Source organism: Nomascus leucogenys, chromosome 1a (assembly GCF_006542625.1).
Source record: "Nomascus leucogenys isolate Asia chromosome 1a, Asia_NLE_v1, whole genome shotgun sequence".
In the NCBI taxonomy this organism is placed as follows: Eukaryota; Metazoa; Chordata; class Mammalia; order Primates; family Hylobatidae; genus Nomascus; species Nomascus leucogenys.
Window position 1 is genome coordinate 93653962 of NC_044381.1, and position 23292 is coordinate 93677253.

The following is a 23292-nucleotide window of genomic DNA, read 5'->3' on the forward strand; positions in this document are numbered from 1 at the left end:
GCTACTGATATGGCTTGGGTCTGTGTCCCTGCCCCAATCTCATGTCAAATTGTAATCTCCAACATTGGAGGTGGGACCTGGTGGGAGGTAACTAGATCTTTAGGGCAGATTTTCCCCCTCGTGCTGCTCGTGATAGTGAGTACTCACAAGATTTGATTGTTTAAAAGTATGTGGCACCTCCCCTCTCTCTCTTCCTCTTGCTCTGGCCATGTAAGATGTGCCTGCTTCCCCTTTGCCTTCTGCCATCATTAAAAGTTTCCTGGCCAGGCGCACTGGCTCACACCTGTAATCCCAGCACTTTGGGAGGTCAAGGTGGGTGGATCACCTGAAGTCAGGTGTTCAAGACCAGCCTGACCAATATGGTGAAATTCCACCTCTACTAAAAATACAAAAATTAGCCAGGAGTGGTGGTGTGTGCCTGTAGTCCCAGCTACTTGGGAAACTGAGACAGGAGAATTGTGTGAACCTGGGAGGTGGAGGTTGCAGTGAGCCAAGATCGTGCCACTGCACTAAAGCCTGGGTGACAAGCAAGACTCCCTCTCAAAAAAAAAAAAAAGTTTCCTGAGGCCTCCCCAGCCATGCTTCCTATACAGCCTGTAGAACTGTGAGCCAATTAAATTTCTTTCTTTATAAATTATCTAGTCTCGGGTATTTCCTTATAGCAGTGCAAGAGCAGACTAATACAACTACTGGCATTTTGCTGCTTTTTTTCTGGTTGTTTTGTAACTCTTCCCTTCCTTACTGTCTTCCTTTGTGATTAAGTGATTTTCTCTGGTAGTATGTTTTAATTCATTGCTTTTTGATTGTGGTGAATCTATTATAGGTTTTTGTATTATGGTTATCATGAAATCACAAAAAAAAACTTACAGATATAACAAGGTTCTTTCTTTTCTTCTTTTTTTTTGAAACAGAGTTTCGCCCTTGTTACCGAGGCTGAAGTGCAGTGGCGCAATCTTGGCTCACTGCAACCTCCACCTCCCTGGTTCAAGTGATTCTCCTGCCTCAGGCTGCTGAGTAAGCTTGGATTACAGGTGTCCGCCACGACTCCCAGCTAATTTTTTATATTTTTAGTAGAGATGGGGTTTCACCATGTTGGCCAGGCTGGTCTCGAACTCCTGACCGCAGGTATCCACCTACCTCAGCCTCCCAAAGTGCTAGGATTACAGGCATGAGCCACCATGTCTGGCCCAGTTCTTTCTTTTCTCTCTTTTTTTCTTCTTTTTTTGAGACAGAGTCTCACTCTGTCACTCAGGCTGGAGTGAAGTGGCATGATCTTGGCTCACTGTGACCTCCACCTCCTTGGTTCAAGCAATTCTCCTGCCTCAGCCTCCCCAGTAGCTGGGATTATAGGCATGCGCCACCACGCCCAGCTAATTTTTGTATTTTTAGTAGAGACAGAATTTCACCATGTTGGCCAGGCTGGTCTTGAACTCCTGACCTCAGGTGATCCGCCCACCCCAGCCTCCCAAAGTGCTAGGATTACAGGCATGAGCCACCACACCTGGCCCTTTATTTCTGAGACAGTCTCACTCTGTCCCCCAGGCTGGAATGCAGTGGTGCAATCTCAGCTCACTGCAACCTGTGCCTCCCAGGTTCAAACAATTCTCGTGCCTCAGCCTCCCAAATAGCTGGGATTATAGGCAAATGCCACCACGCTCAGCTATTTTTTTAATATTTTTAGTACAGAGGGGTTTCACCACGTTGGCCAGGCTTGTCTCAAACTCCTGGCCTCAAGTGATCCGCCCACTTTGGCCTCTCAAAGTGCTGGGATTACAGGATGAGCCACCACACCCCGCCTGGCATTTTTTTTTTTTCATTCCAGTCCCTCCTGATATGTATGGTTTCCACTGAGAAGTCTGTTGCCAGATGAACTGTAGCACTTTATATGTTATTTGCTTCATTTCTCTCGCTCTTTTCAAGATCTTCTCTTTGTCCATAACCTTTGGACAGTTTTATTGTTTTATTGTTATATGCCTGGGGGTGGTTTTATTTGAGTCAAATGTGTTTTGTGTTCTCTGGCCATAAATATCTCCTTCTCAAGTTTTGGAACATTTTCTGCTATTATTATTACAATTATTATTTTTGAGACCAAGTTTTGCTCTTGTTGCCCAGGCTGTTGTGCAATGGTGTGATCTCAGCTCGCGGCAACCTCTGCCTCCTGGGTTCAAGCCATTCTCCTGCCTCAGCCTCCCGAGTAGCTTGGATTACAGGCATGCACCACCATGCCCAGCTAATTTGTTTACATTTTTAGTAGAGACAGGGTTTTACCATGTTGGCCAGGCTGGTCTCGAACTGCTGACCTCAGGTGATGCACCCACCTTCGCCTCCCAGAGTGCTGGGATTACAAGTGTCAGCCACCATCACCAGCTACTGCTATTATTTTTTTGAATAAGCTTTCTACCCCTAGCTTTTGCTCTACTCCCTCCTGAGTACCAATTCTTAGATTTAATCTTTTGAGATAATATTTTATATCTTGTAGGAGATCTTCATCCCTTTTCTTTCTCCTCTGATTGTGCATTTTCAAACCGTCTATCTTTAAGCTCACTGATTCTTTCTTTTGCTGATCCTTTCTGCTGTTGAGAGCCTCTAATGAATTTTTTAGTTCAGCAAATGTATTTCTCAGAGTTCCCAGATTTTTTTTTTTTTTTTTTTTTTTTTTTTTTTTGAGATGGAGTCTCACTCCATCGCGCAGGCTGGAATGCAGTGGCATGATCTCGGCTCACTGCAACCTCCGCCTCCTGGGTTCAAGCTATTCTCACGCCTCAGCCTCCCAAGTAGCTGGGACTATAGGCGCGTGCCACCATGCCCAGCTTACTTTTTGTATTTTTAGTAGAGACGGGGTTACACCGTGTTAGCCAGGATGGTCTCAATCTCCTGACCTCATGATCGGCCTGCCTCGGTCTCCCAAAGTGCTGGGATTACAGGCGTGAGCCACTGTGCCTGGCCGAGTTCCCAGATTTCTGTTGTATTTTATTTTGTTCTTCTTTTAGAGACAGAGTCTGACTCTGCCACCCATTCTGGAGTACAGTGGCACAATCATGGCTCACTGCAGCCTTGACTTCCGGGACTCAAGTGATCCTCCCACCTCAGCCTCCAAAGTAGCTGGGTCTATAAGCGTATGCCAAGACACCAACTAAGTTTTTTTCGTTTTCTGTAGAGACAGAGTCTTACTATGTTGCCCAGACTGGTCTCAAACTCCTGGCCTCAAGCCATCCTCCCAGCTTGGCCTCCCAAAGTACTGGGATTACAGGTATGAGCCACTGTGCCCATAATTTTTTTTTAAATTATTTCGATCTCTTTGTTAAATTTCTCTGATAAATTTCTGAATTGCCTGGTCTGTCTTGGAGATCACTCAGTTTTCTTAAAACTGCTATTTTGAATTCTTGGTCAGAGAGTTAACATATCACAGTATTGTGATATGTGATATGTGATAAGGGGTCAGTCACTGATTCCTTGTTTTGTCCATTTGAAGAGGTCATGGTTCCATTTGCTACTGTGTCTTGTGGATGTAAATGTGCGTCTTTGTATTGAAGGATTAGTTATTTATTCTAGTCTTCTCTGCTTTGCTTTTTTTGGTTATTAGATATGTTTACCTAGAGATTCTTTGTAATTTGCAATTTGCATGTTGATATTCTTTTTCCTTTCTTCCCACTACGTCATTGCTTCCTTTTTGGCACTAGATGGCACTTTAAGCCTCAGTTCTAGTAAACACTGAGCATGCTGCCTGTTCCAAATGAAGCGGGGGGGGGGTCCCAAAGAGGATAGGGATATCCCAGTAGGATGGGAATGCTGGCTAGGGGTTCACACTTGGGACCTGGCTTTGTCTCTGGCTATCCTTCTTTGTCTCTGGCTATCCTCAGGGATATTTTTTCCTCCAGGCACTCTCAGTGTTTCCTATGGGTTGAGGCAGGGACAGATCTCTTACCAGAGAACTTGAAAAGGTAAAGAAGCTGGTTGTACACTTCAATCTTACTTTTTCTAACGTAAAAATCATGAGCTCAGGGAATTTTTCTGCTCACTTGGTGCCAGAGAGATTGTGGAGAAGGATAAGCAGATATGGAAGAACAATTCTCTTACTGTCTGCTTTAAGTTTTTTTCATTTCTCTGTGGCCCTAGAAACTGTCTCCTCCTTATATTGAGATCTGGGACACTGGTGGTGATAGCTTCAGTGCTGTATATTTGGTTTTGGTATTCTGCAGGGGGAAGGAAAGCCAGTTTGCTCCTATGCTGCTATTTTGCACTAGAAAAGATACCTTTTTTTTTTTTTTTTGAGAGAGAGATGGGGATCTCACCTTTGTTTTGTTGCCCAGGCTGGAGTGCAATGGTGGTCACAGCCCACTGCAGTCTTGAATTCCTGAGCTCAAGCCATCCTCTCACCTCAGCCTATTGAGTAGCTGGGTCTACACGCATACATCACTATACTCAGCTAATTTTTTATTTTTTTATTTTTTGTAGAGATGAGGTATCACTATGTTGCCTAGGCTGGTCTCAAACTCCTAGGCTCAAGTGATCGCCTTAGCCTCCCATAGCACTGGGATTACAGGCATGAGTCACTGTGCCCAGCTTTAAAAGTATAAAAGCTACATTTAATATAACTATATATAATCAAAATTAATTGTATAAAGATTAGTCACACAGCACCAAGAATCTAAGTACAGAACCTTATCAGAATTCCTGAGTACCTCAAAAGTCTGTTTCTGGGCTGGGCACAGTGGCTCACGCATGTAATCCCAGCACTTTGGGAGGCCAAGGTGGGCAGATCACTTGAGGTCAGGAGTTCGAGACCAACCTGGCCAACATGGTGTGACCCTGTCTCTACTAAAAATACAAAAATAAGGCCGGGCATGGTAGCTCACACCTGTAATCCCAGCACTTGGGAGGCCAAGGCAGGTGGATCACAAGGTCAGGAGTTCAAGATCAGCCTGGCTAAGATGGTGAAACCCTGTCTGTACTAAAACTACAAAAATTAGCCGGGTGTGGTGGCAGGCATCTGTAATCCCAGCTACTTGGGAGGCTGAGGCAGAAGAATCGCTTGAACCTAGGCAGCAGAGGTTGCAGTGAGCCAAGATTGCACCACTACACTCCAGCCTGGACGACAGAGTGAGACTTCATCTCAAAAAAACAAAACAAAACTATATATATATATATCTAGATGTAGATCTAGATCTATATACACACAAAAACTAGCCAGGCATGGTGGTGGCCACTTGTAATTCCAGCTACCTGGGAGGCTGAGGCAGGAGACTCGCTTGAACCCACAGGGCGGAGGCTGCAGTGGGGCGAGATTGTGCCACTGCACTCCAGCCTGGGCAACAGAGCGAGACTCTGACTTCAAAAAAAAAAAGTCTGTTTCTGATTTAAACAAAATACGTGTGTGTGTGTGTGTGTGTGTGTGTCCTTCGTCCATTACCTTTGGCAATCAAGGCAAAGTGTGGTCATGCAGGCAGGACAATTCAAGACAGCATCACTATTTGGAACAGGCTGTTGTTGACGTGACCTCCATGGTCCCAAACCATGGTAACTAGAACAGAAGAAGAAAGTGGGGAGAAAAACATATTAAAACCAGATCTTGGTTTCTAGTGTCATTTTCCAATAAAAAGAACCAGTACTCTTCAGAGAAATGGCTAATTCTAGGAAAGAGGAACACAAGATGAACCTGGAGCATCTTTTAGTGCCAGAAAAGAAGGAAGTAATCAAGAAAACAAAAACAAAACAGTGAGGTGGTTATGACAAAGGGAAACAGGAGCCAACTGAACGAGTCACCAACTGCCAAAGCTGAAACAAACTGAGCAACAAAATAAAGTAGGATTGGATTACAACCCAAAGTATAAAATAAATACCCACGAGTCCATGCTAATATAAATGTACTGAATAAATAAATAAATGGGGGAGAAGAGACAAATCCCCATACAGAATTCTAAATAATCTATAAAGATGCTCTTCCCTCACAGTGGTGGAGTATAACTCTCTAGTCCTTAAGTCTGGGTTGGAGACAGTGACTTCCTTCCAAAGAGTACCGTATGGTAAGGCGGGGTAAAAGACTAACTTTACAGTAGAGAAAGTTAACACTGGTCAGCAAGGTGATCAAGGTCAACATCAACACACAAAACTCAGGTTGGTAGTATGTACTCTTGATATAATGTGATGAAAATGACTCTCTACTTCTATGTTCTTACTCATAAAAATTCATAATCCCATCCTAATTATGAGAAAAACCAGCAGAAAAATTCCAACAGAGGGGCCTCCTACATGTACCTGATTAGTGCTCCTCAAAGTAATTAAGGGCACTGAAAACAAGGAAAGTCTAAGAAACTGACAGAGTCAAGAAGAGCCTAGGGAGACACGATAACTAAAAGTAATGTACTATCCTACACAGGATCCTCAAACAGAAAAACAACAGTACATAAAAACTAAGGAAATGTTTTAAAATTATGGACTTTGATTAATAATGTATCAAGGCCGGGCGCAGTGGCTCACGCCTGTAATCCCAGCACTTTGAGAGGCCAAGGCGGGCGGATCACAAGGCCAAGAGATCAAGACCATCCTGGCCAACATGGTGAAACCCCATCTCTACTAAAAAATACAAAAATTAGCTGGGCGTGGTGGCACATGCCTGTAGTCCCAGCTACTCAGGAGGTTGAGGCAGGAGAATCGGTTGAACCCAGGAGGCGGAGCTTGCAGTGAGCCGAGATCACGCCACTGCACTCCAGCCTGGGCGACAGAGCGAGACTCCGTCTCCAAAAAAATAAAAAATAAAAAATAAAATAATAATGTATCAATATTAGTCCATTAATTGTGACAAGCGTACCAAAAATAAAAGTCCATGAATTTTTTAAAAACAGTAAAGCTACATTAAAAAAAAAGCATACAGGCTGGGCACGGTGGCTCACGTCTGTAATCCCAGCACTTTGGGAGGCTGAGGTGGGTGGACACAAGGTCAGGAGTTCAAGACCAGCCTGGCTAACATGGTGAAACCCCATCTCTACTAAAAATACAAAAATTAGCCAGGCGTGGTGGCGGGTACCTATAATCCTAGCTACTTGGGAGGCTGAGGCAGAGAACTGCTTGAACCCGGGAGGTGGAGGTCACAGTAAGCCGAAATTGTGACACTGCACTCCAGCCTGGGCAACAGAGCGAGACTCTGTCCCAAAAAAACAAAAACAAAAACAAGCATAGAGCCAGGCTGGAATTACACCTGTAATCCCAAGCCAAGGTGGGCAGATCACTTGAGCCTAGGAGTTTGAGACTAGCCTGGGCAGCATGGTGAAACCCTGTCTCTGTAAGAAAATAAAAAAAATAAAATGAAAATAAAAATAAACAAGCATAAACCGGGCATGGTGGCTCACACCTTTAATCCCAGCACTTAAGGAGGCCAAGGTAGGAGGGGATTGCTTGAGCCCAGGAGTTTAAGATCAGCCTGGGCAACACAGCAAGACCTCGTGTCTATTAAAAATTAAATTAGAAACAAAAAAAACAAGCGTGCACTCAGGAGGCTGAGGCAGGAGGATCACTTGAGCCCAGGAGTTCAGGGCTGCATTGAGGTATGACAGCATCACTGCACTACAGTCTGGGCAACAGAGCAAGACCCTGTCTTTAAATTAAAAAAAAAAAAAAGACCGGGTACGATGGCTTATGCCTGTAATCCCAACACTTTGGGAGGCCGAGGCGGGTGGATCATCTGAGGTCAGGAGTTCGAGACCAGCCTGACCAACACGGAGAAACCCCATCTATACTAAAAATACAAAATTAGCCAGGCGCAGTGGCACATGCCTGTAATCCCAGCTACCCGAGAGGCTGAGACAGAAGAATCGCTTGAACCTGGGAGGAGGAGGTTGCGGTGAGCCAAGATCACATTTGCACTCCAGCCTGGGCAACAAGAGCAAAACTCTGTCTCAAAAAAAAAAAAAAAAAAAATGGCCTGGCACAATGGCTCACACCTGTAATGCCAGCACAGGAGGTGAAGACAGAAGGATCACCTGGGGCCAGGAGTTCAAGATCACCTTGGGCAACACAGCTAGACCTCTCTACTAAAAAAAATTTTTTAATTAGCCAGGTGGTGTGTGCCTACAGTCCCAGCTACTCGGAAGGCTGAGGTGGGAGGAGTGCTTGAACCCGGGAGGCGGTGTGTGCCTATAGTCACAGCTACTCAGGAAGCTGAAGCAGGAGGAGTGCTAGAGCCCAGAAGTTTGAGGCTACAATGAGCAATAACTGCACCATTGCACTCCAGCCCAGGCATCTCTTAAAAAAAGGTGGCGGCGAAGGGTGTGGAACCAACACAAACATCCATCCCTCAGTGGATGAAAGGATAAACAAATTGTGGTATATACATACAATGGGATATTATTCAGTCATAAAAAGTAGAGAAGTACTGACATATGCTAAAATGTAGATGAACTTAAAAAGCACTATGCCCAGTGAAAGAAGCCAGATACAAAAGGTCACATCCTGTATAATATCCCATTCATAAGAAATATCTAAAATAAGCAAATCCACAGAGACAGTGCACAGATCAGTGGCTGCCAAGGGGCTGAGGGGAAGGGTAGGGAAACTACCTAACAGTACAGCGTTCCCTTTTGGGATGATGAAATGGTTGAAACTACGTAAAAGTGATGGCTGTACAACATTGTGAATGGTATTAAATGCCACTGAATTGTTCACTTTTAAAGTGGGTACTTTTGCTATGTGAATTTCATCTCAAAAAAAATTTTTAACTGCTCCTTGCAGAGCAGGGCTACCCCATAAGCAGTGTACCTAGAGTAGCCTCATCTCAATTTTTTTTTTTTTTTGAGACAGTCTCACTGAGTCGACCAGGCTGGAGTACAGTGGTACAATATCAGCTCAGTGCAACCTCCACCTCCTGGGATCAAGCGATTCTTGTGCCTCCACAGTAGCTGTGATTACAGGCACACACCACCATGCCCAGACAATTTTTGTATTTTTAATAGAGACAGGGTTTCGCCATGTTGGCCAGGCTGGTCTTGAACTCCTGACTTCAAGTGATCCGCCCGCCTTGGCCTCCCAAAGTGCTGGGATTACAGATATGAGCCATCATGCCCAGCCTCATCTCAATTTTTAAAAATCAAATTTGTAAGTAGTTAAAAAGAACAATTTGCTAAATCTGCTCTTCATCCACAAAAGGTTTTTTTTTTTTTTTTTTTTTTGAGACATGGTATCATTCTGTTGGGAGGCTGAGTTGAGTGGCGTGATCTCAGCTCACTGCAACCTCCACCTCCCAGGTTCGAGCAATTCTCCCGCCTCAGCCTCCTGAGTAGCTGGAATTACAGGTGTGTGCCACCATGGCCCCACTAATTTTTGTATTAGTAGAGACTCGGTTTCACTATGTTCGCCAGGCTGGTCTCAAACTCCAGACCTCAGGTGATCCACCCGCCTCGGCCTCCCAAAGTGGCTGGGATTACAGGTATAAGCCACCACCCCAGCCCATCCACATAAACTCTTAATCTCAAAGTAATTTAAAACAGCATCTGAAAAAAAACGTCAGTTTTTCTTGAGGGAGAGAATGACTAACGCAGCCTAAATTCAACAAGTTTAAAAAAAAAAAAAAAAATTGTTGGGCCAGATGCGGTGGCTCACGCCTATAATCCCAGCACTTTGGGAGGCCGAGACGGGTGAATCACGAGGTCAGGGGTTCGAGACTAGCCTGGCCAACATGGTGAAACCCGGTCTCTACTAAAAATACAAAAAATTAGCTGGGTGTGGTGGCAGCTGCCTGTAATCCCAACTACTCAGGAAGCTGAGGCAGGAGAATCTCTTGAACGCGGGAGGTGGAGGTTGCAGTGAGCCAAGATCGCGCCACTGTACTCCAGCCCAGGTGACAGTGCAAGATTCTGTCTCAAAAAAATTAATAAGAATTTAAAAAATTAAAAAAAAATTGTCTCACTAAAATTTGCTGGTTATTTTCAAAATAAACTATTGCGCAGTTTTTTCCTCTTTTTTGTTTGTGTGTGTTGTGTATGTGTTTGTGTAAACATATACACATATATTCAAAATGTGAATGTAGTAAAAATCATCTTTCAATCTTTTTTTCTAAAGATTCTAAATATTAGCTTTAAGTTCTTACCCCCTTCTCTGTGCATCAACCCAGGCCTGATCTCTGTTATCTTTTTCAGGATCATACAGTAATTCGTCATTCGTTGGAATCTTGTATTGTTTCTTCTTTTTTTTCTTGGTCACCTGTACTAATTTTGAAAATGTTAGGATATGGCTAAGAATCATGTGTCAAGTTCACACTTCTTTAAATGAAGAGTCTCATTTCCCAAGCTACACATTTATTTATATTTTCCCTAAAAAGTTAAAAAAGGGAGAGGCGCAGTGGCTCACACCTGTAATCCTAGCACTTTGGGAGGCCAAGGTGGGTGGATCGCCTGATGTCAGGAGTTCGAGACCAGCCTGGACAACGTGGCAAAACCGCGTCTCTACTAAAAATACAAAATTATGGCCAGGTGCGGTGTTCATGCCTGTAATCCCAGCACTTTGGGGGACCGAGGCGGGCAGATCACCTGAGGTCAGGAGTTCGAGACCAGCCTGGCCAACACGGTGAAACCGCCTCTCTACTAAAAATACAAAAATTAGCTGGGCACGGTAGCAGGCACCTGTAATCCCAGCTACTTGGGGGCCCGAGGCAGAAAAACTGCTTGAACCCAGGAGGCAGAGGTTGTAGTGAGCCGAAATCGTGCCACTGCGCTCCAGCCAGAGTGAGACTCCGTTTCAAAGAAAAAGAAAAAAAATAAAATAAAATACAAAATTAGCCAGGCGTGGTGGCAGGCACCTATAATCCCAGCTACCTGGGAGGCTGAGGCAGGAGAATCACTTGAACCCAGGAGGTGGAGGGTGTGGTGAGCCGAGATCACGCCATCGCACTCCAGCCTGGGCAACAAGAGCAAAACTCCATCTCAAAAAAAAAAAAAGTTAAAAAAAACCCTTCATCTAAACAAGTGCTTGTCCAGGTAGGGTGCGGTAGCTCACACCTATAATCCTAGAGCTTTGAGGGGCTGAGACGAGAGGATCACTTGAGACCAGGAGTTCAAGACCAGCCTGGCCAGCATAATGAGACTCCATCTCTACACAAATAAAAATTAAAAATTAGCCAGGCACACCTGTAGTCCTAGCTACTAGGGAAGCTGAGCTGGGAGGATGGCTTGAGCCTGGGAGTCTGAGGATGTAGTGAGCTATTAATTGCACTGCTGCACTGCTGGAGCCTGGGTGAGAGTGAGACCTATCTCTAAAAAAGTAAAAAATTTAACAAAAATTTAAAAAATAAAGTTCTTCTCCAACTAATAAGGCATTAAAGTGACAGAGGAGGCAAAAATTGTTTATTTACCCAAAACTGGTATCTCAAGGACTAAGTTCAAACAATGAGAATTCAAAAAAGAGAGTCAAAAGAGCCACTCAACACAAGCCAAGAATAGAAATGTATGATGTATGAATATATACATAAAATGCTACTAACATTAGAACAAAAATATTTCAAAAGCGAATTAAAAAAACAACAGTATGAGGTCAGACACAGCGGCTCCCATCTGTAATACCAGCACTTTGGGAGGACCGCTTGAAGCCAGGAATTCGACACCAGCCTAAGTAACAAAGCAAGACCCCATCTCTACAAAAAAAAAAAAAGAAAGGAAGAGGAAAAAAACAAAAAAAAAAGAGAAAAAAAAAAAACTATGGCCACCTACATACACTAGACTTTTTGAATGTATTCTAGCAGGCAGGGAGTGGTGGCTCATGCCTGTAATCCCAGAACTTTGGGAGGCCAAAGCGGGCAGACAATCTGAGATCAGGAGTTTCAAACCAGCATGGCCAACATGGCGAAATCCTGTCTCTTCTAAAAATACAAAAAGTAACCAGGTATGGTAGCGTGTGCCTGTAGTCCCAACTACCAGGGAGGCTGAGACACCAGAATCGCTTGAACCCAGGAGGCAGAGGCTATAGTGAGCCAAGACTGCGTCACCGCACTCCAGCCTGGGTGACAGAGTGAGACTCTGCCTAAAAAATAAATAAAAAAGGCTGGGCGCGGTGGCTCATGCTTGTAATCCCAGCACTTTGGAAGGCCGAGGCAGGCGGATCACGAGGTCAGGAGATCGAGATCATCCTGGCTAACACAGTGAAACCCCATCTCTACTAAAAATGCAAAAATTTAGCCGGGCGTGGTAACGGGCACCTGTAGTCCCAGCTACTTGGCAGGCTGAGGCAAGAGAATGGCGTGAACCCAGGAGGCAGAGCTTGCAGTGAGCTGACGCCACTGCACTCCAGCCTGGGGGCAACAGATTGAGACTCCGTCTCAAAATAAATAAATAAACAAACAAATACATACATTCTAACAGGTCAATATTTAAGTAACAATGCATAAAAGTATAATATTGTTCTTTACCACAGAAATTTGTTATTTGAATATTTCATTGTAATTACTGAAATAATTAGTTTTAGCTCTTGTTATGTTCAACCTTGCTCAAATTTTATAAAAAAGTCAATTTTGAGGCTGGGCCAGTGGCTCACGCCTGTAATCCCAGCACTTTGGGAGGCCAAGGTGGGCGGATCACAAGGTCAGGAGATCAAGACCATCCTGGCTAACACAGTGAAACCCCGTCTCTACTAAAAATACAAAAAATTGGCCGGGCGTGGTGGTTCACGCCTGTAATCCCAGCACTTTGGGAGGCCGAGATGGGTGGATCACCTGAGATCAGGAGTTCGAGACCATCCTGGCTAACGCAGTGAAACCCTGTCTCTACTAAAAATACAAAAAATTAGCCGGGCGTACTGGTGGGCGCCTGTAGTCCCAGCTACTCGGGAGGCTGAGGCAGGAGAATGGAGTGAACCTGGGAGGCGGAGCTTGCAGTGAGCCGAGACTGTGCCACTGCACTCCAGCCTGGGCAACAGAGCGAGACTCTGTTTCAAAAAAAACAAACAAACAAAAAAAATTAGCCGGGCATGGTGGCGGGCACCTGTAGTCCCAACTACTCGGGAGGCTGAGGCAGGAGGATGGCGTGAACCCAGGAGGCAGAGCTTGCAGTGAGCTGAGATCGCACCACTGCACTCCAGCCTGGAAAACAGAGCAAAACCCTGTCTCAAAAAAAAAAAAAAAAAAAAAAAGAAAAATTCAATTTTGAAGAACATAGGGGCTGATTAAAAAGCAACACATTAAGAAAAATTCTGCAGGAGGAGGCTGGGCGCGGTGGCTCACACCAGTAATCCCAGCACTTTGGGAGGCTGAAGTGGCTGGATCACCTGAGGTTAGGAGTTCGAGACCAGCCTGGCTAACATGATGAAACCCCGTTTCTCCTAAAAAAACAAAAAATTAGCCAAGCATGCAACAGGCGCCTGCAATCCCAGCTACTCGGGAGGCTGAGACAAGAAAATTGCTTGAACCCAGGAGGTGGAGGTTGCAGTGAACCAAGATGGCGCCATTGCACTCCAGCTTGGGCAACAAGAGTGAAACTCCATCTCAAAAAAAAAAAAAAAAAAAAATTCTGCAGTTGGATTAAAACATAGAAACTCTTTGCAGACATGAAAACAAATATTGCTGCTATAGGGAACCTAAAGGAAGAGGGGGCAAAAGCCCTGAGGAGGGGAGGTATTGATTTGGGACACACTCTCTCTCACTCCCTAGGTACACCCAAGCAGCACCACTGTTGGTGCCATGTCCTCACATGCCTGCATCCCCAGGTTTTTTTTTTTGTTTTTTTTTTTTTTTTTGAGACGGAGTCTCACTCTGTCACCCAGGCTGGAGCGCAGTGGTGCGATCTCAGCTCACTGCAACCTCTACCTCCCTGGTTCAAGCAACTTCCCTGTCTCATCCTCCCAAGTAGCCAGGATTACAGGTGCGTGGCACCAAGCCGGGCTAAATTTTTGGATTTTTAGTAGAGATGGGGTTTCACCATGTTGGCCAGACTGGTCTAGAACTCCTGACCTCAGGCAATCTGCCCACCTCTGCCTCCCAAAGTGCCGGGATTACAAGCGTGAGCCACCACGCCCAGCCCCCAGTTTTTCTTACTAATCAATCCTGCTTTTGTTTTCACATCAATGGCATCCACTTTATTTATTTATTTATTTTTTTGAGACAGTCTCACTCTGTCGCCCAGGCTGGAGTGCAGTGATGCGATCTCAGCTCACTGCAACCTCCACTCCCAGGTTCAAGTGATTCTCCTGCCTCAGCCTCCCAAGTAGCCGGGACTACAGGCGTGCGCCACCATGCCCGGCTTATTTTTGTATTTTTAGTACAGATGAGGTTTCGCCAAGTTGGTCAGGCTGGTCTTAAACTCCCAACCTCAGGTGATCTGCCTGCATCAGCCTCCCAAAGTGCTGCGATTACAGGTGTGAGCCACCATGCCCAGCTATAATTTCTTAAAAGACCAAACTCAGAGGGAAATCCTAACATCCAATAATTGTTAGGCAAACTTTTTTTATAAAATGTAACTGCTAAACCTGGTAAATAGGTTACTTACCTGCTCTGTCTTCATCCTCAGAATCGGAATCAAAATATATATCATCGTAATACCTCGTCGGAGCTGTTGCAACTTTTCCATTTCCTGAGGAAGATCCTATTCAAACCAGAAGTAAAGTTTACAGACTAAATCACACATAATTCACAAGACGAAAAACTCCGTATATTCTTCCATTACCTCAAAGCAATATCAACTCATTCACAATCTCATTTGATGGTGACATATTTTCACATCAGTGAATTACTCGATGTCTATGCCCTATACAGTTACAGAGAACTGGTCCTCCTTAAAATGTTCCAAATCTTGAGAAAATTCTTCTCTCTCCCTTCCCACAAATCTCATTAAATAAAATAGCTGTATCTTCAGGTTGCCAGCACACGTATCTCTACCTTTCAGTCATATAGTATACTGTGCAGAACATAGAACAAACATTTTGTTCTAAGAAACATTAGGAAACAGGAAGGCAGGAGGAATGAGTCAAGGACACATTCTTCTCCTCAGTTGTGCCCAAGGCCATGACATTACCTATACTTATGTCATCATATACCCATATCCCTAATTCCTCTTAGTTAGCATCTACTTTAGTTTTTATTATATTTTTATATGCTTTCAGATTTTGCCAGCTAATACATAGCATATCAGGGTGGAAATCAATGCTGAAGAGTGAAGAGTCCTACTGGCTTTTTTTTTTTTTTTTTTTTTTGAGACTGAGTCTCACTCTGTTGCCCAGGCTAGAGTACAGTAGCATGATCTCAGCTCACTGCAACCTCTGCCACCCAGGTTCACATGATCCCCCTGCCTGACCCTCCCGAGTAGCTGGAATTATTGGGCACCTGCCGTCGCGCCCGGCTAATTTTTTGTATTTTAGTAGAGACAGGGTTTCACCATGTTGGCCAGACTGGTCTCGAACTCCTGACCTCAAGTGATCCACCCACCTCGGCCTCCCAAAGTGCTAGGATTACAGGTGTAAGCCACTGCACCCAGTCGCTACAGATTTTTTTTTTTTTTTTTTTTAGATGGAGTCTCGCTCTGTCACTCAGGCTGGAGTGCGGTGGCGTGATCTTGGCTCACTGCAAGCTCCGTCTCCTGGATTCACGCCATTCTCCTGCCTCAGCCTCCCAAGTAGCTGGGACTACAGGCACCTGCCACCACGCCCGGCTAATTTTTTGTATTTTTAGTAGAGACAGGGTTTCATGGTGTTAGCCAGGATGGTCTCGATCTCCTGACCTCGTGATCCGCCTGCCTCGGCCTCCCAAAGTGCTGGGATTACAGGCGTGAGCCACCGTGCATGGCCCCAATTTTTTTTTTAATTATCTGGGCACAGTGGTACACGCCTGTAATCTCAGTTATTCAAGAAACTGAGGTGGGAAGATCATTTGAGCCTAGGAGTTTTAGGCTACAGTGAGCTATGATCATGCCACTGTACTCCAGCCTGGGTGACAGAATGAGACATTGAATCTAAAGTAATAAATAAATGAATAACTTTTTTTTAAATGAGAAAAAGAAGACTGTAGCTCAGACTGCCAAATACATTTACTCCTTCATTCAATAAATATTTACTGAGCACCTATTGAAAGTGCTGGGGACACAGAAGAGCACAAATAAGATTCCTGCCCTTACAGAGCTTACAAAAATATATATAAAATTGAACCAAAAGTTTACCAGTTCCCAGAGAGGATAACTTGTCCTCCATTGTTTTCATGGTAGAATTTAATTCAGCTTCCATCTCCTTTTCAAATTCATCTTCACTAGATGATTCACTTTCTCCGGTAAGACATTCTCTGATGAGTTTTCGTTTTTGGTCAGGAGTTCCATGTAAAAGCACATCCACTTCATCCTCAGAGCTAGCATACATTTAAATCAAAAAGAATATGAATATTTAAAAATTAAAATAATTGGGCCGGGCGCGGTGGCTCACGCTTGTAATCCCAGCACTTTGGGAGGCCGAGGCGGGTGGATCATGAGGTCAGGAGATCGAGACCACGGTGAAACCCCGTCTCTACTAAAAATACAAAAAATTAGCCGGGCGTGGTGGCGGGCGCCTGTAGTCCCAGCTACTCGGAGAGGCTGAGGCAGGAGAATGGCGTGAACCCGGGAGGCGGAGCTTGCAGTGAGCCGAGATCGCGCCACTGCACTCCAGCCTGGGTGCCTGGGAGACAGGGCGAGACTCTGTCTCAAAAAAAAAAAAAAAAAAATTAAAATATTTAAAACTCCCAGCATCTCACTGTCCAACAACAATTTTAAGTACTACATGGTTGTACTTGATGTACTTATATATTACATATAGCTATTCTCAATAAGCCAGTTCTGCATATTTCCAATCTTTTTTAATTTTTTTTTTTTTTTTTTGAGATGGCATCTCACTCTGTCACCCAAGTTGGAGTGCAGTGGCATGATCTCAGCTCACTGCAACCTCCACCTCCCCGGTTCAAGCAATCCTCCCACCTCAGCTTCCCCAGTAGCTGGAACTACAGGCACATGCCACCATTCCCAGCTGTTTTTTTGTTTTGTTTTGTTTTTTAATTTTTGTCGAAATGGGGTTTCGCCATGTTGCCCAGGCTGGTTTTTTTGTTTGTTTGTTTGTTTGTTTCTTTTGAAACAGAGTCTCGCTCTTGTCGCCCAGGCTGTAGTACAGTGGCATGATTTCTGCTCACTGCAACCTCCACCTCCTGGGTTCAAGCGATTCTCCTGCCTCAGTCTCCCAAGTAGCTGGGATTACAGGATTCAGAATCCGTCTCAAAAAATACATAGATAGATATATAGATACATAGATATCCTGGTTGTGATACTGCACTACAGTTTTGTAGTATGTTAACACTGGAGGAAACTGGGGAAAGAGTACACAGGATCTCTCTGTATTATTTTTCTTTTTTTTGAGATGGGGGTCTCCCTGTGTTGCCCAGGCTGGAATGCAATGGTGCCATCTTGGCTCACTGAAACCTCCGTCTCCCAGGCTCAAGCCAACCAACCGCCTCACCCTCCCGAGTAGCTGGGACCACAGTTATGCGCCACCATACCAGCTAATTTTTTGTATTTTTGGTAAAGGCATGGTTTCATCATGTTGCTCAGGCTGGTCTTGAACTCTTGAGCTCAAGTGATTCTCCTGCCTTGGCCTCCCAAAGTGCTGGGATTACAGGTGTGAGCCACTGCACCACACCTGTATTATTTCTTATTACTGAATGTGAATCTACGAAAACTTCAAAATAAAATGTTTAATTTTTAAAAACTGAATCACAAAGTGAGAGTTATTTTTTCTACAAATTTTCTTCAATCCTTGTGATTATTTCAACCAAAGTCTCAGTTTTCAGCACTGCTGGGAAAGGCAATAATACATCATGGACCCTGGATATGCAAGTTAAGTATGCTAAGAATGCAAGGTTCTGACCACTGTTCACTCCAGCCATTTCTCAGGATTGTGTTTGCAGCGAACAACCTTGAGGAATGAGATAATGTCTCCTTCCAGGACAAAGAGCAGATGTATTTACTGTCTGCTATGAAAGAGGTGGATTCTCCAAGCTCAAGTATTCTTTAGCCACGATGCCAACCCCCTGAATGTGCAGCATTCTTCTAGGACCCTCAGCGTAATACCTGTAGGGTTGACAAGCAAGAGCAAGCCACACAAACATGATGCTCATGCTGCCTGCTGTGCTATGTGTAGTCTTATCTTTGACCCAGGAGTCTCATGTCTTCAGTCAGCTACCGTGAAACAGTAACAGGCTACAATGTATTAGCTTATAAACAGCGTAAAATTAAATCCTGACAGACACTTCTCTAACACTAATCTCCCTTTTTAAAATAATAACCATTTGGCTCAGAGCCTACAACAGGCAATACTGTCTGATAACACTGTTTTGTTTTTATAATATTTATCTTTACAGTTACTTTACCAGTGGCAACTGTCACAGGATTATAAAGCTTCCTTAAAGAAATGATACAACAGGCCTGGCTCGGTGGCTCACGCCTGTAATCCTAGCACTTTGGGAGCCTGAACGCAGGCAGATTGCCTAAGGTCAGGAGTTCGAGACCAGCCTGGCCAATGTGGTGAAACCCCATCTCTGCTAAAAATACAAAAAATAAGCCAGGTGTGGTAGCATGTGCCTGTAATCCCAGCTACCCAGGAGGCTGAGGCAGGAGAACTGCTGGAACCCAGGAGGTGGAGGCTACAGTGAGCCGAGATTGCACCAGTGCACTCCAGCCTGGCTGACAGAGTGAGACTCTGTCTCAAAATAAATAAATAAATAAATAATTGAGACATGCATATATATATATACCTCCTTTCACAGACAGGACCCATTAACTGAAACTCTTTTCACAGGGAATCCTGGTATCTATCCTCACTCCTGACAAAAGAAATCTTAACAGCAGTCTGATTTCCCATGCATCCAATGTCTCCCCATGACAATATGAGGAAACAATGTTATTTTGATTTTTTTTTTTTTTTTTTTTAAGAAATGAGGTCTCATTATGTTGCCCAGGCTGTTCCTTTACTACTAGGCTTAAGAGATTCTCCTGCCTCAGCCTCCCTAAGTCCTGGGATTACAGGCATGGGCCACCACACCCAGCCAACGTTGTTAATGAAAGCATGGCTTCACAGAAAGTTTCTTTGGGCAGAATGAATGTTTTAAAGTTTAAGAATAGGATCTGCTGACAGCTTAAGAAATAACTAAATTTGTGTGGAAATATCTTGGCAAAATAGCTTCAAGTTTCCCTGGTAGAATAAAGCCCACCCTTCTGGAAATCCCACGAACCTTCTTCTGTGCCTATCTCAGGTCAATATTCTCTACAATGCTCTGCCAAGATATATATACTTTATCTTATTACCCTTATTATACTACGAGCCTCTGGAAGACAAGGACCTTACGATTTACCTCTGTAGCTCAGAGCAAGCATAAAACAGTCCCTGTTAAAAAAAAAAAAAAAAAAAAAATAAAAAAAGGCTGTTCAATATTCCCTTATTTCTGTTTATGGCAGTTTAGTCTTCAAGATGGAAACTTCACATTAAGTCCTGTAACCCTCACAACAAACATAGTGTGTTATACTATGTTATATAGGTTATACAACTATGTTATTACAGTTCAATTTTACAGGTGAGTAATCGAGGATAAGTGACTTGCCTTCCGTCACTCTGCTACTAAGCTGCAGAGACAAGTTTCGATCTCATTGCTTTTGAAGATTTACACGCGGTCCCCCGTGATTCCGGAATATCCCTCTTCCTACAGGCGACATCGGCCCCGCCTCCCCCGGGGCTGCGCGACCCCATCAGGAAAGCCCTTTGGCCTCGCACAAGTGACAGGCACGACAGGCTCCCGAGCCGCTACGGTCTGCATAGGCTCGGCAGGCGCAACGAATGGAGGCGACCAAAGCCAGGCCTCGACCCAAATCCTCGGGGGCCAGGGTAGGGCAGGGGCCCACCTGCTCAAAGCCGGCTCCTCGTCGCTAGGCTCTTCAACCGCGTAGGGGTCGTAGTCATCCGGAAGCCGGTTCATGGTGGCCTGCAGCGGCCTACACCGTCCACAAGCAATTTGCAGCGTCTCTGTTTACACTGCAAGTTCAGTCCCTAAAGCGACCTTGACGCCACTTCCGCCTGAACTTCCGAGTCCCCCTTGCGCGCCCGCGCAGACCGACAGCAGCGAGGGGGGCAGGTAGAAGGTGGGGAAGGGGCGGAGCAGGAGCGAAAAGGGGCGGGGACGGGACGGGGGCGGGTCTTAATCCCACCATTTTCTTCCGCAGCTTCTGCTTACGGGAAAATAGCAGCTATCTTGTCACCAAAAATAATAATGATGGGCACCCTCATAAGTGACAGTCTCTGAGGTGAACACGCTACATGCAGTGTCTCACCACCGACGAAGCAGGAATCTAGACGCTGAGGGACACACAGCCCGAAATCCAATAGGTCCTCAGACACCAGCACCCGCATCCCTCCAACCTCGCCTCTAACACTTATGTCTTCCACACTGTGAGGCTCTCAACCTCTCCTTCACACTGTTCACTCCTCAGTCTGACTTCGGCCTCGACAATCTACGAAAAGTTATCTTTTCTCGTCATCTTCCCAGTCCCCACTTTTGCTCAGCCCTCAACTGATCCCACTCGATACTTGGGGGAACAGGCAGATGACAGCCACTTGATCTCCATCCGGAGACTGTTTCTAACCTTGTATCTGAACCAAGAACTCGGGTTCCTGCCTCCTACCGAGACACTGTATCAGTCTGGAAAATGTGGAGTAGCTGTCATAAATCTACTCCTGTATTATGCTTTACAGTGCAGGTCTTAGTTTTTCTTTTTACTCATTTCTTTTGAAATGGCATCTCGAACAAAGCCCACCAATCCCTTTACAAAAGAATGAACTGCTCCTCTGTGTGTACTTCACAGAAGGTGGAATCGGACAGCGGCAGGTTAGCGACAGTTATTCCTGAAATACAGGAGCAGAGTACAGTCTGTTGTGGTTTCCCGGATTCCGCGCCTGGCTCAGCCAATTAAGCATGAGACATATGCCACTGAGCCACTTAGTAGTTACGCGAGTGGATAGATTGGTATGTAGAGGGAAAGAGGTCTGCCGTAAAGAACAACACTTGTTTGTCTGTGGGGAAAGAAAAGTGAAATACTTGAGATGAAAGTTGGCATACAAACAGGATACTATCGCCAGTAGTTATATTACAAACATTATCGGCCTTTCTAATGTGAATGAACGTTAGAAACATTATTGTCATTCCTAGTTTAAAGTTAAGGTTGCGTGGTTGGATTTTTCCCCTGTCTTTTTCTAATTTTTCTACCATTTGGAGACCATAGGCATTTGGGCCTGTCACCCCTTGGATGGGTTCCTAGTTTGTTTACATTTTCCTGAACCCTCCTGAGCGCCCGTTCTTGGTCTAATCCCCAGTCGTGATGATTCCACACTTCCTCAGCAGCGTGTTCTCTTGCCTCATTCATGAGCTGGTCAGTGTTCCGTCTCTTTAACTGGCATGTTCCCCAGTGCTGTTTGAACTGTTGAGTTTCCGTTGCTGGCTGAGTGCGTTTTGTCCTTCACGTAACCTTCACTGGTAAAAATAAGCCCATGTGATGTCCACCAGTGGATGAATGCCGGACCGAGAGCCCTAGCTTCCGGATCCAGGTCTAGCCCCTTCGTCTGCTGCTCTGTGGCCCAGGGCAGGTTTGCGTGACCTCTGCCTCAGTTCTCTCCTCTAAAGGACATATCGACCTACCTCACAGGGGTGTTGTGAGGATTAATAAATGTTGGTACTGTGCTCTGGAAATGTGAAAATGCTGTGTAAATGTTAAGAAATACTGAGTATAGGGCCAAAAGCTATACAGTGTTTCACTTAACCATTTGCTGTTCTGTATTTACCAAGGTGGTCTTTTCTGGGGAAGGAAGTAGAGTGGAAGGTGCATCCCTTGGTCCCTGGTTTACATTGTGAGAGTGCTTATTGTGGGAACGCACTCTAAAAAGTGGGCGTAGAATGAAAGCAGCAGTCCAGTGGTCCTCCCTTTGCTGTAGTTTCACTTTTCTTGCTTCAGGTTACAGCAGTCACCTGAAATCTGAAAATACTAAATGAAAAGCTCCAGAAACAATTTATGTTGTAAATTTTAGGCTGTTCCGAGTAGCGTGATGAAATCTGTTGCCGTCCTACCTGGAACATTGAGTCGTGCCTCTGTCCAGTGTGTCCATGCTGTATACACTGTCCCCCATCAACCGCTAAGTAGCCGTCTTGGTTGTCAACGTAACAGATCACAAGAAGATTGAGGTTGGGTGCGGTGGCTTACCCCTGTAATCCCAGCACTTTGGGGGTCCAAAGTGGGAAGATTGCTTGAGCCCAGGAGTTCAAGACCAGCCTGGGCAACTAAGCGAGATCCTATCTCTAAAAAAATTTTTAAACAACTTTTTGGCTGGGCGCGGTGGCTCACGCCTGTGATCCCAGCACTTTGGGAGGCCAAGGCGGGCGGATCACAAGGTCAGGAGATCGAGACCATCCTGGCTAACATGGCGAAACCCCGTCTCTACTAAAAATACAAAAAATTAGCCGGGCGTGGTGGCGGGCACCTGTAGTCCCAGCTACCCGGGAGGCTGAGGCAAGAGAATGGCGTGAACCCGGGAGGTGGAGCTTGCAGTGAGCTGAGATGGCGCCACTGCACTCCAGCCTGAACGACAGAGCGAGACGAGACTCCAGCTCAAAAAAAAAAAAAAAAAAAAAAAAAAAAAATTAGCTGGGCGTGGTGGCGGGTGCGTGTAATCCCAGCTACTCGGGAGGCTGAGGCAGGAGAATCACTTGAACCCGGAGGCAGAGGCTACAGTGAGCCAAGATCGCGCCACTGCACTCCAGCCTGGGCAACAAGAGTGAAACTCTGTCTCTAAATAAATAAAATAAAATAAGATAAAATAAAATAAAATAAAATAAAAAATGGCATGTCATATAAAAATGAGGGGAGAACGCTATTAGGTAGGATTTAACTTTGGCTACAGGTAACTAAAACAATGAGCAGCTTAGACAGGACTTAAATTTAAGGGGTAGCAGTTTGGGGCTGTCGGCCAGGCTATTCACCAGGCGGCCCCTCCTCCGTCTGCTCTACCATGCCAGGTGTAAGGTCTCCCGGCCATGATTGTTGCTTCCAGGTACCAAGGCGGCCGCTACACTCCAGGCCTCAGTCTGAATTCCAGGTAGAAAAAGGGGGTAGGGACAAAGACTTCCTTCAAAAAGTGGCTTGGCCTTTTTAATCTCCTGGAGATGCCCTTTCCGGGGACGTGTGTCTAACTGGCCAGAACTGTGTTGTGTGATGAGGAAGTTGAGCTGTTTTAGCTGGGTGTGTTGATCCTGTGGACAAAATCAGGGTCTGTTAGTAA

General features: G+C 45.1%; 1 protein-coding gene across 3 annotated transcripts in view; it reads right to left on the reverse strand.

Moving 5' to 3' along the window:
- EAPP (E2F associated phosphoprotein) overlaps nucleotides 1-20073 on the reverse strand; it is a 74921-nt gene extending 54848 nt beyond the window's left edge. For 2 of the 3 annotated variants that reach the window (XM_030813299.1, XM_030813295.1), the window contains exons 1-4: nucleotides 19872-20073; nucleotides 16122-16303; nucleotides 14460-14555; nucleotides 5411-5521 (exon numbers count right to left, since the gene is read on the reverse strand). In XM_030813299.1, coding sequence (XP_030669159.1) covers nucleotides 5454-5521; nucleotides 14460-14555; nucleotides 16122-16303; nucleotides 19872-19945 — 420 coding nt within the window. In that variant the 5' untranslated portion in view covers nucleotides 19946-20073 and the 3' untranslated portion in view covers nucleotides 5411-5453. Of the gene's footprint in view, nucleotides 1-5410; nucleotides 5522-10078; nucleotides 10197-14459; nucleotides 14556-16121; nucleotides 16304-19871 lie in introns of all 3 variants that reach the window. The other variant, XM_003263694.4, reaches the window with a different exon arrangement.
- Nucleotides 20074-23292: the final 3219 nt, after the last annotated feature.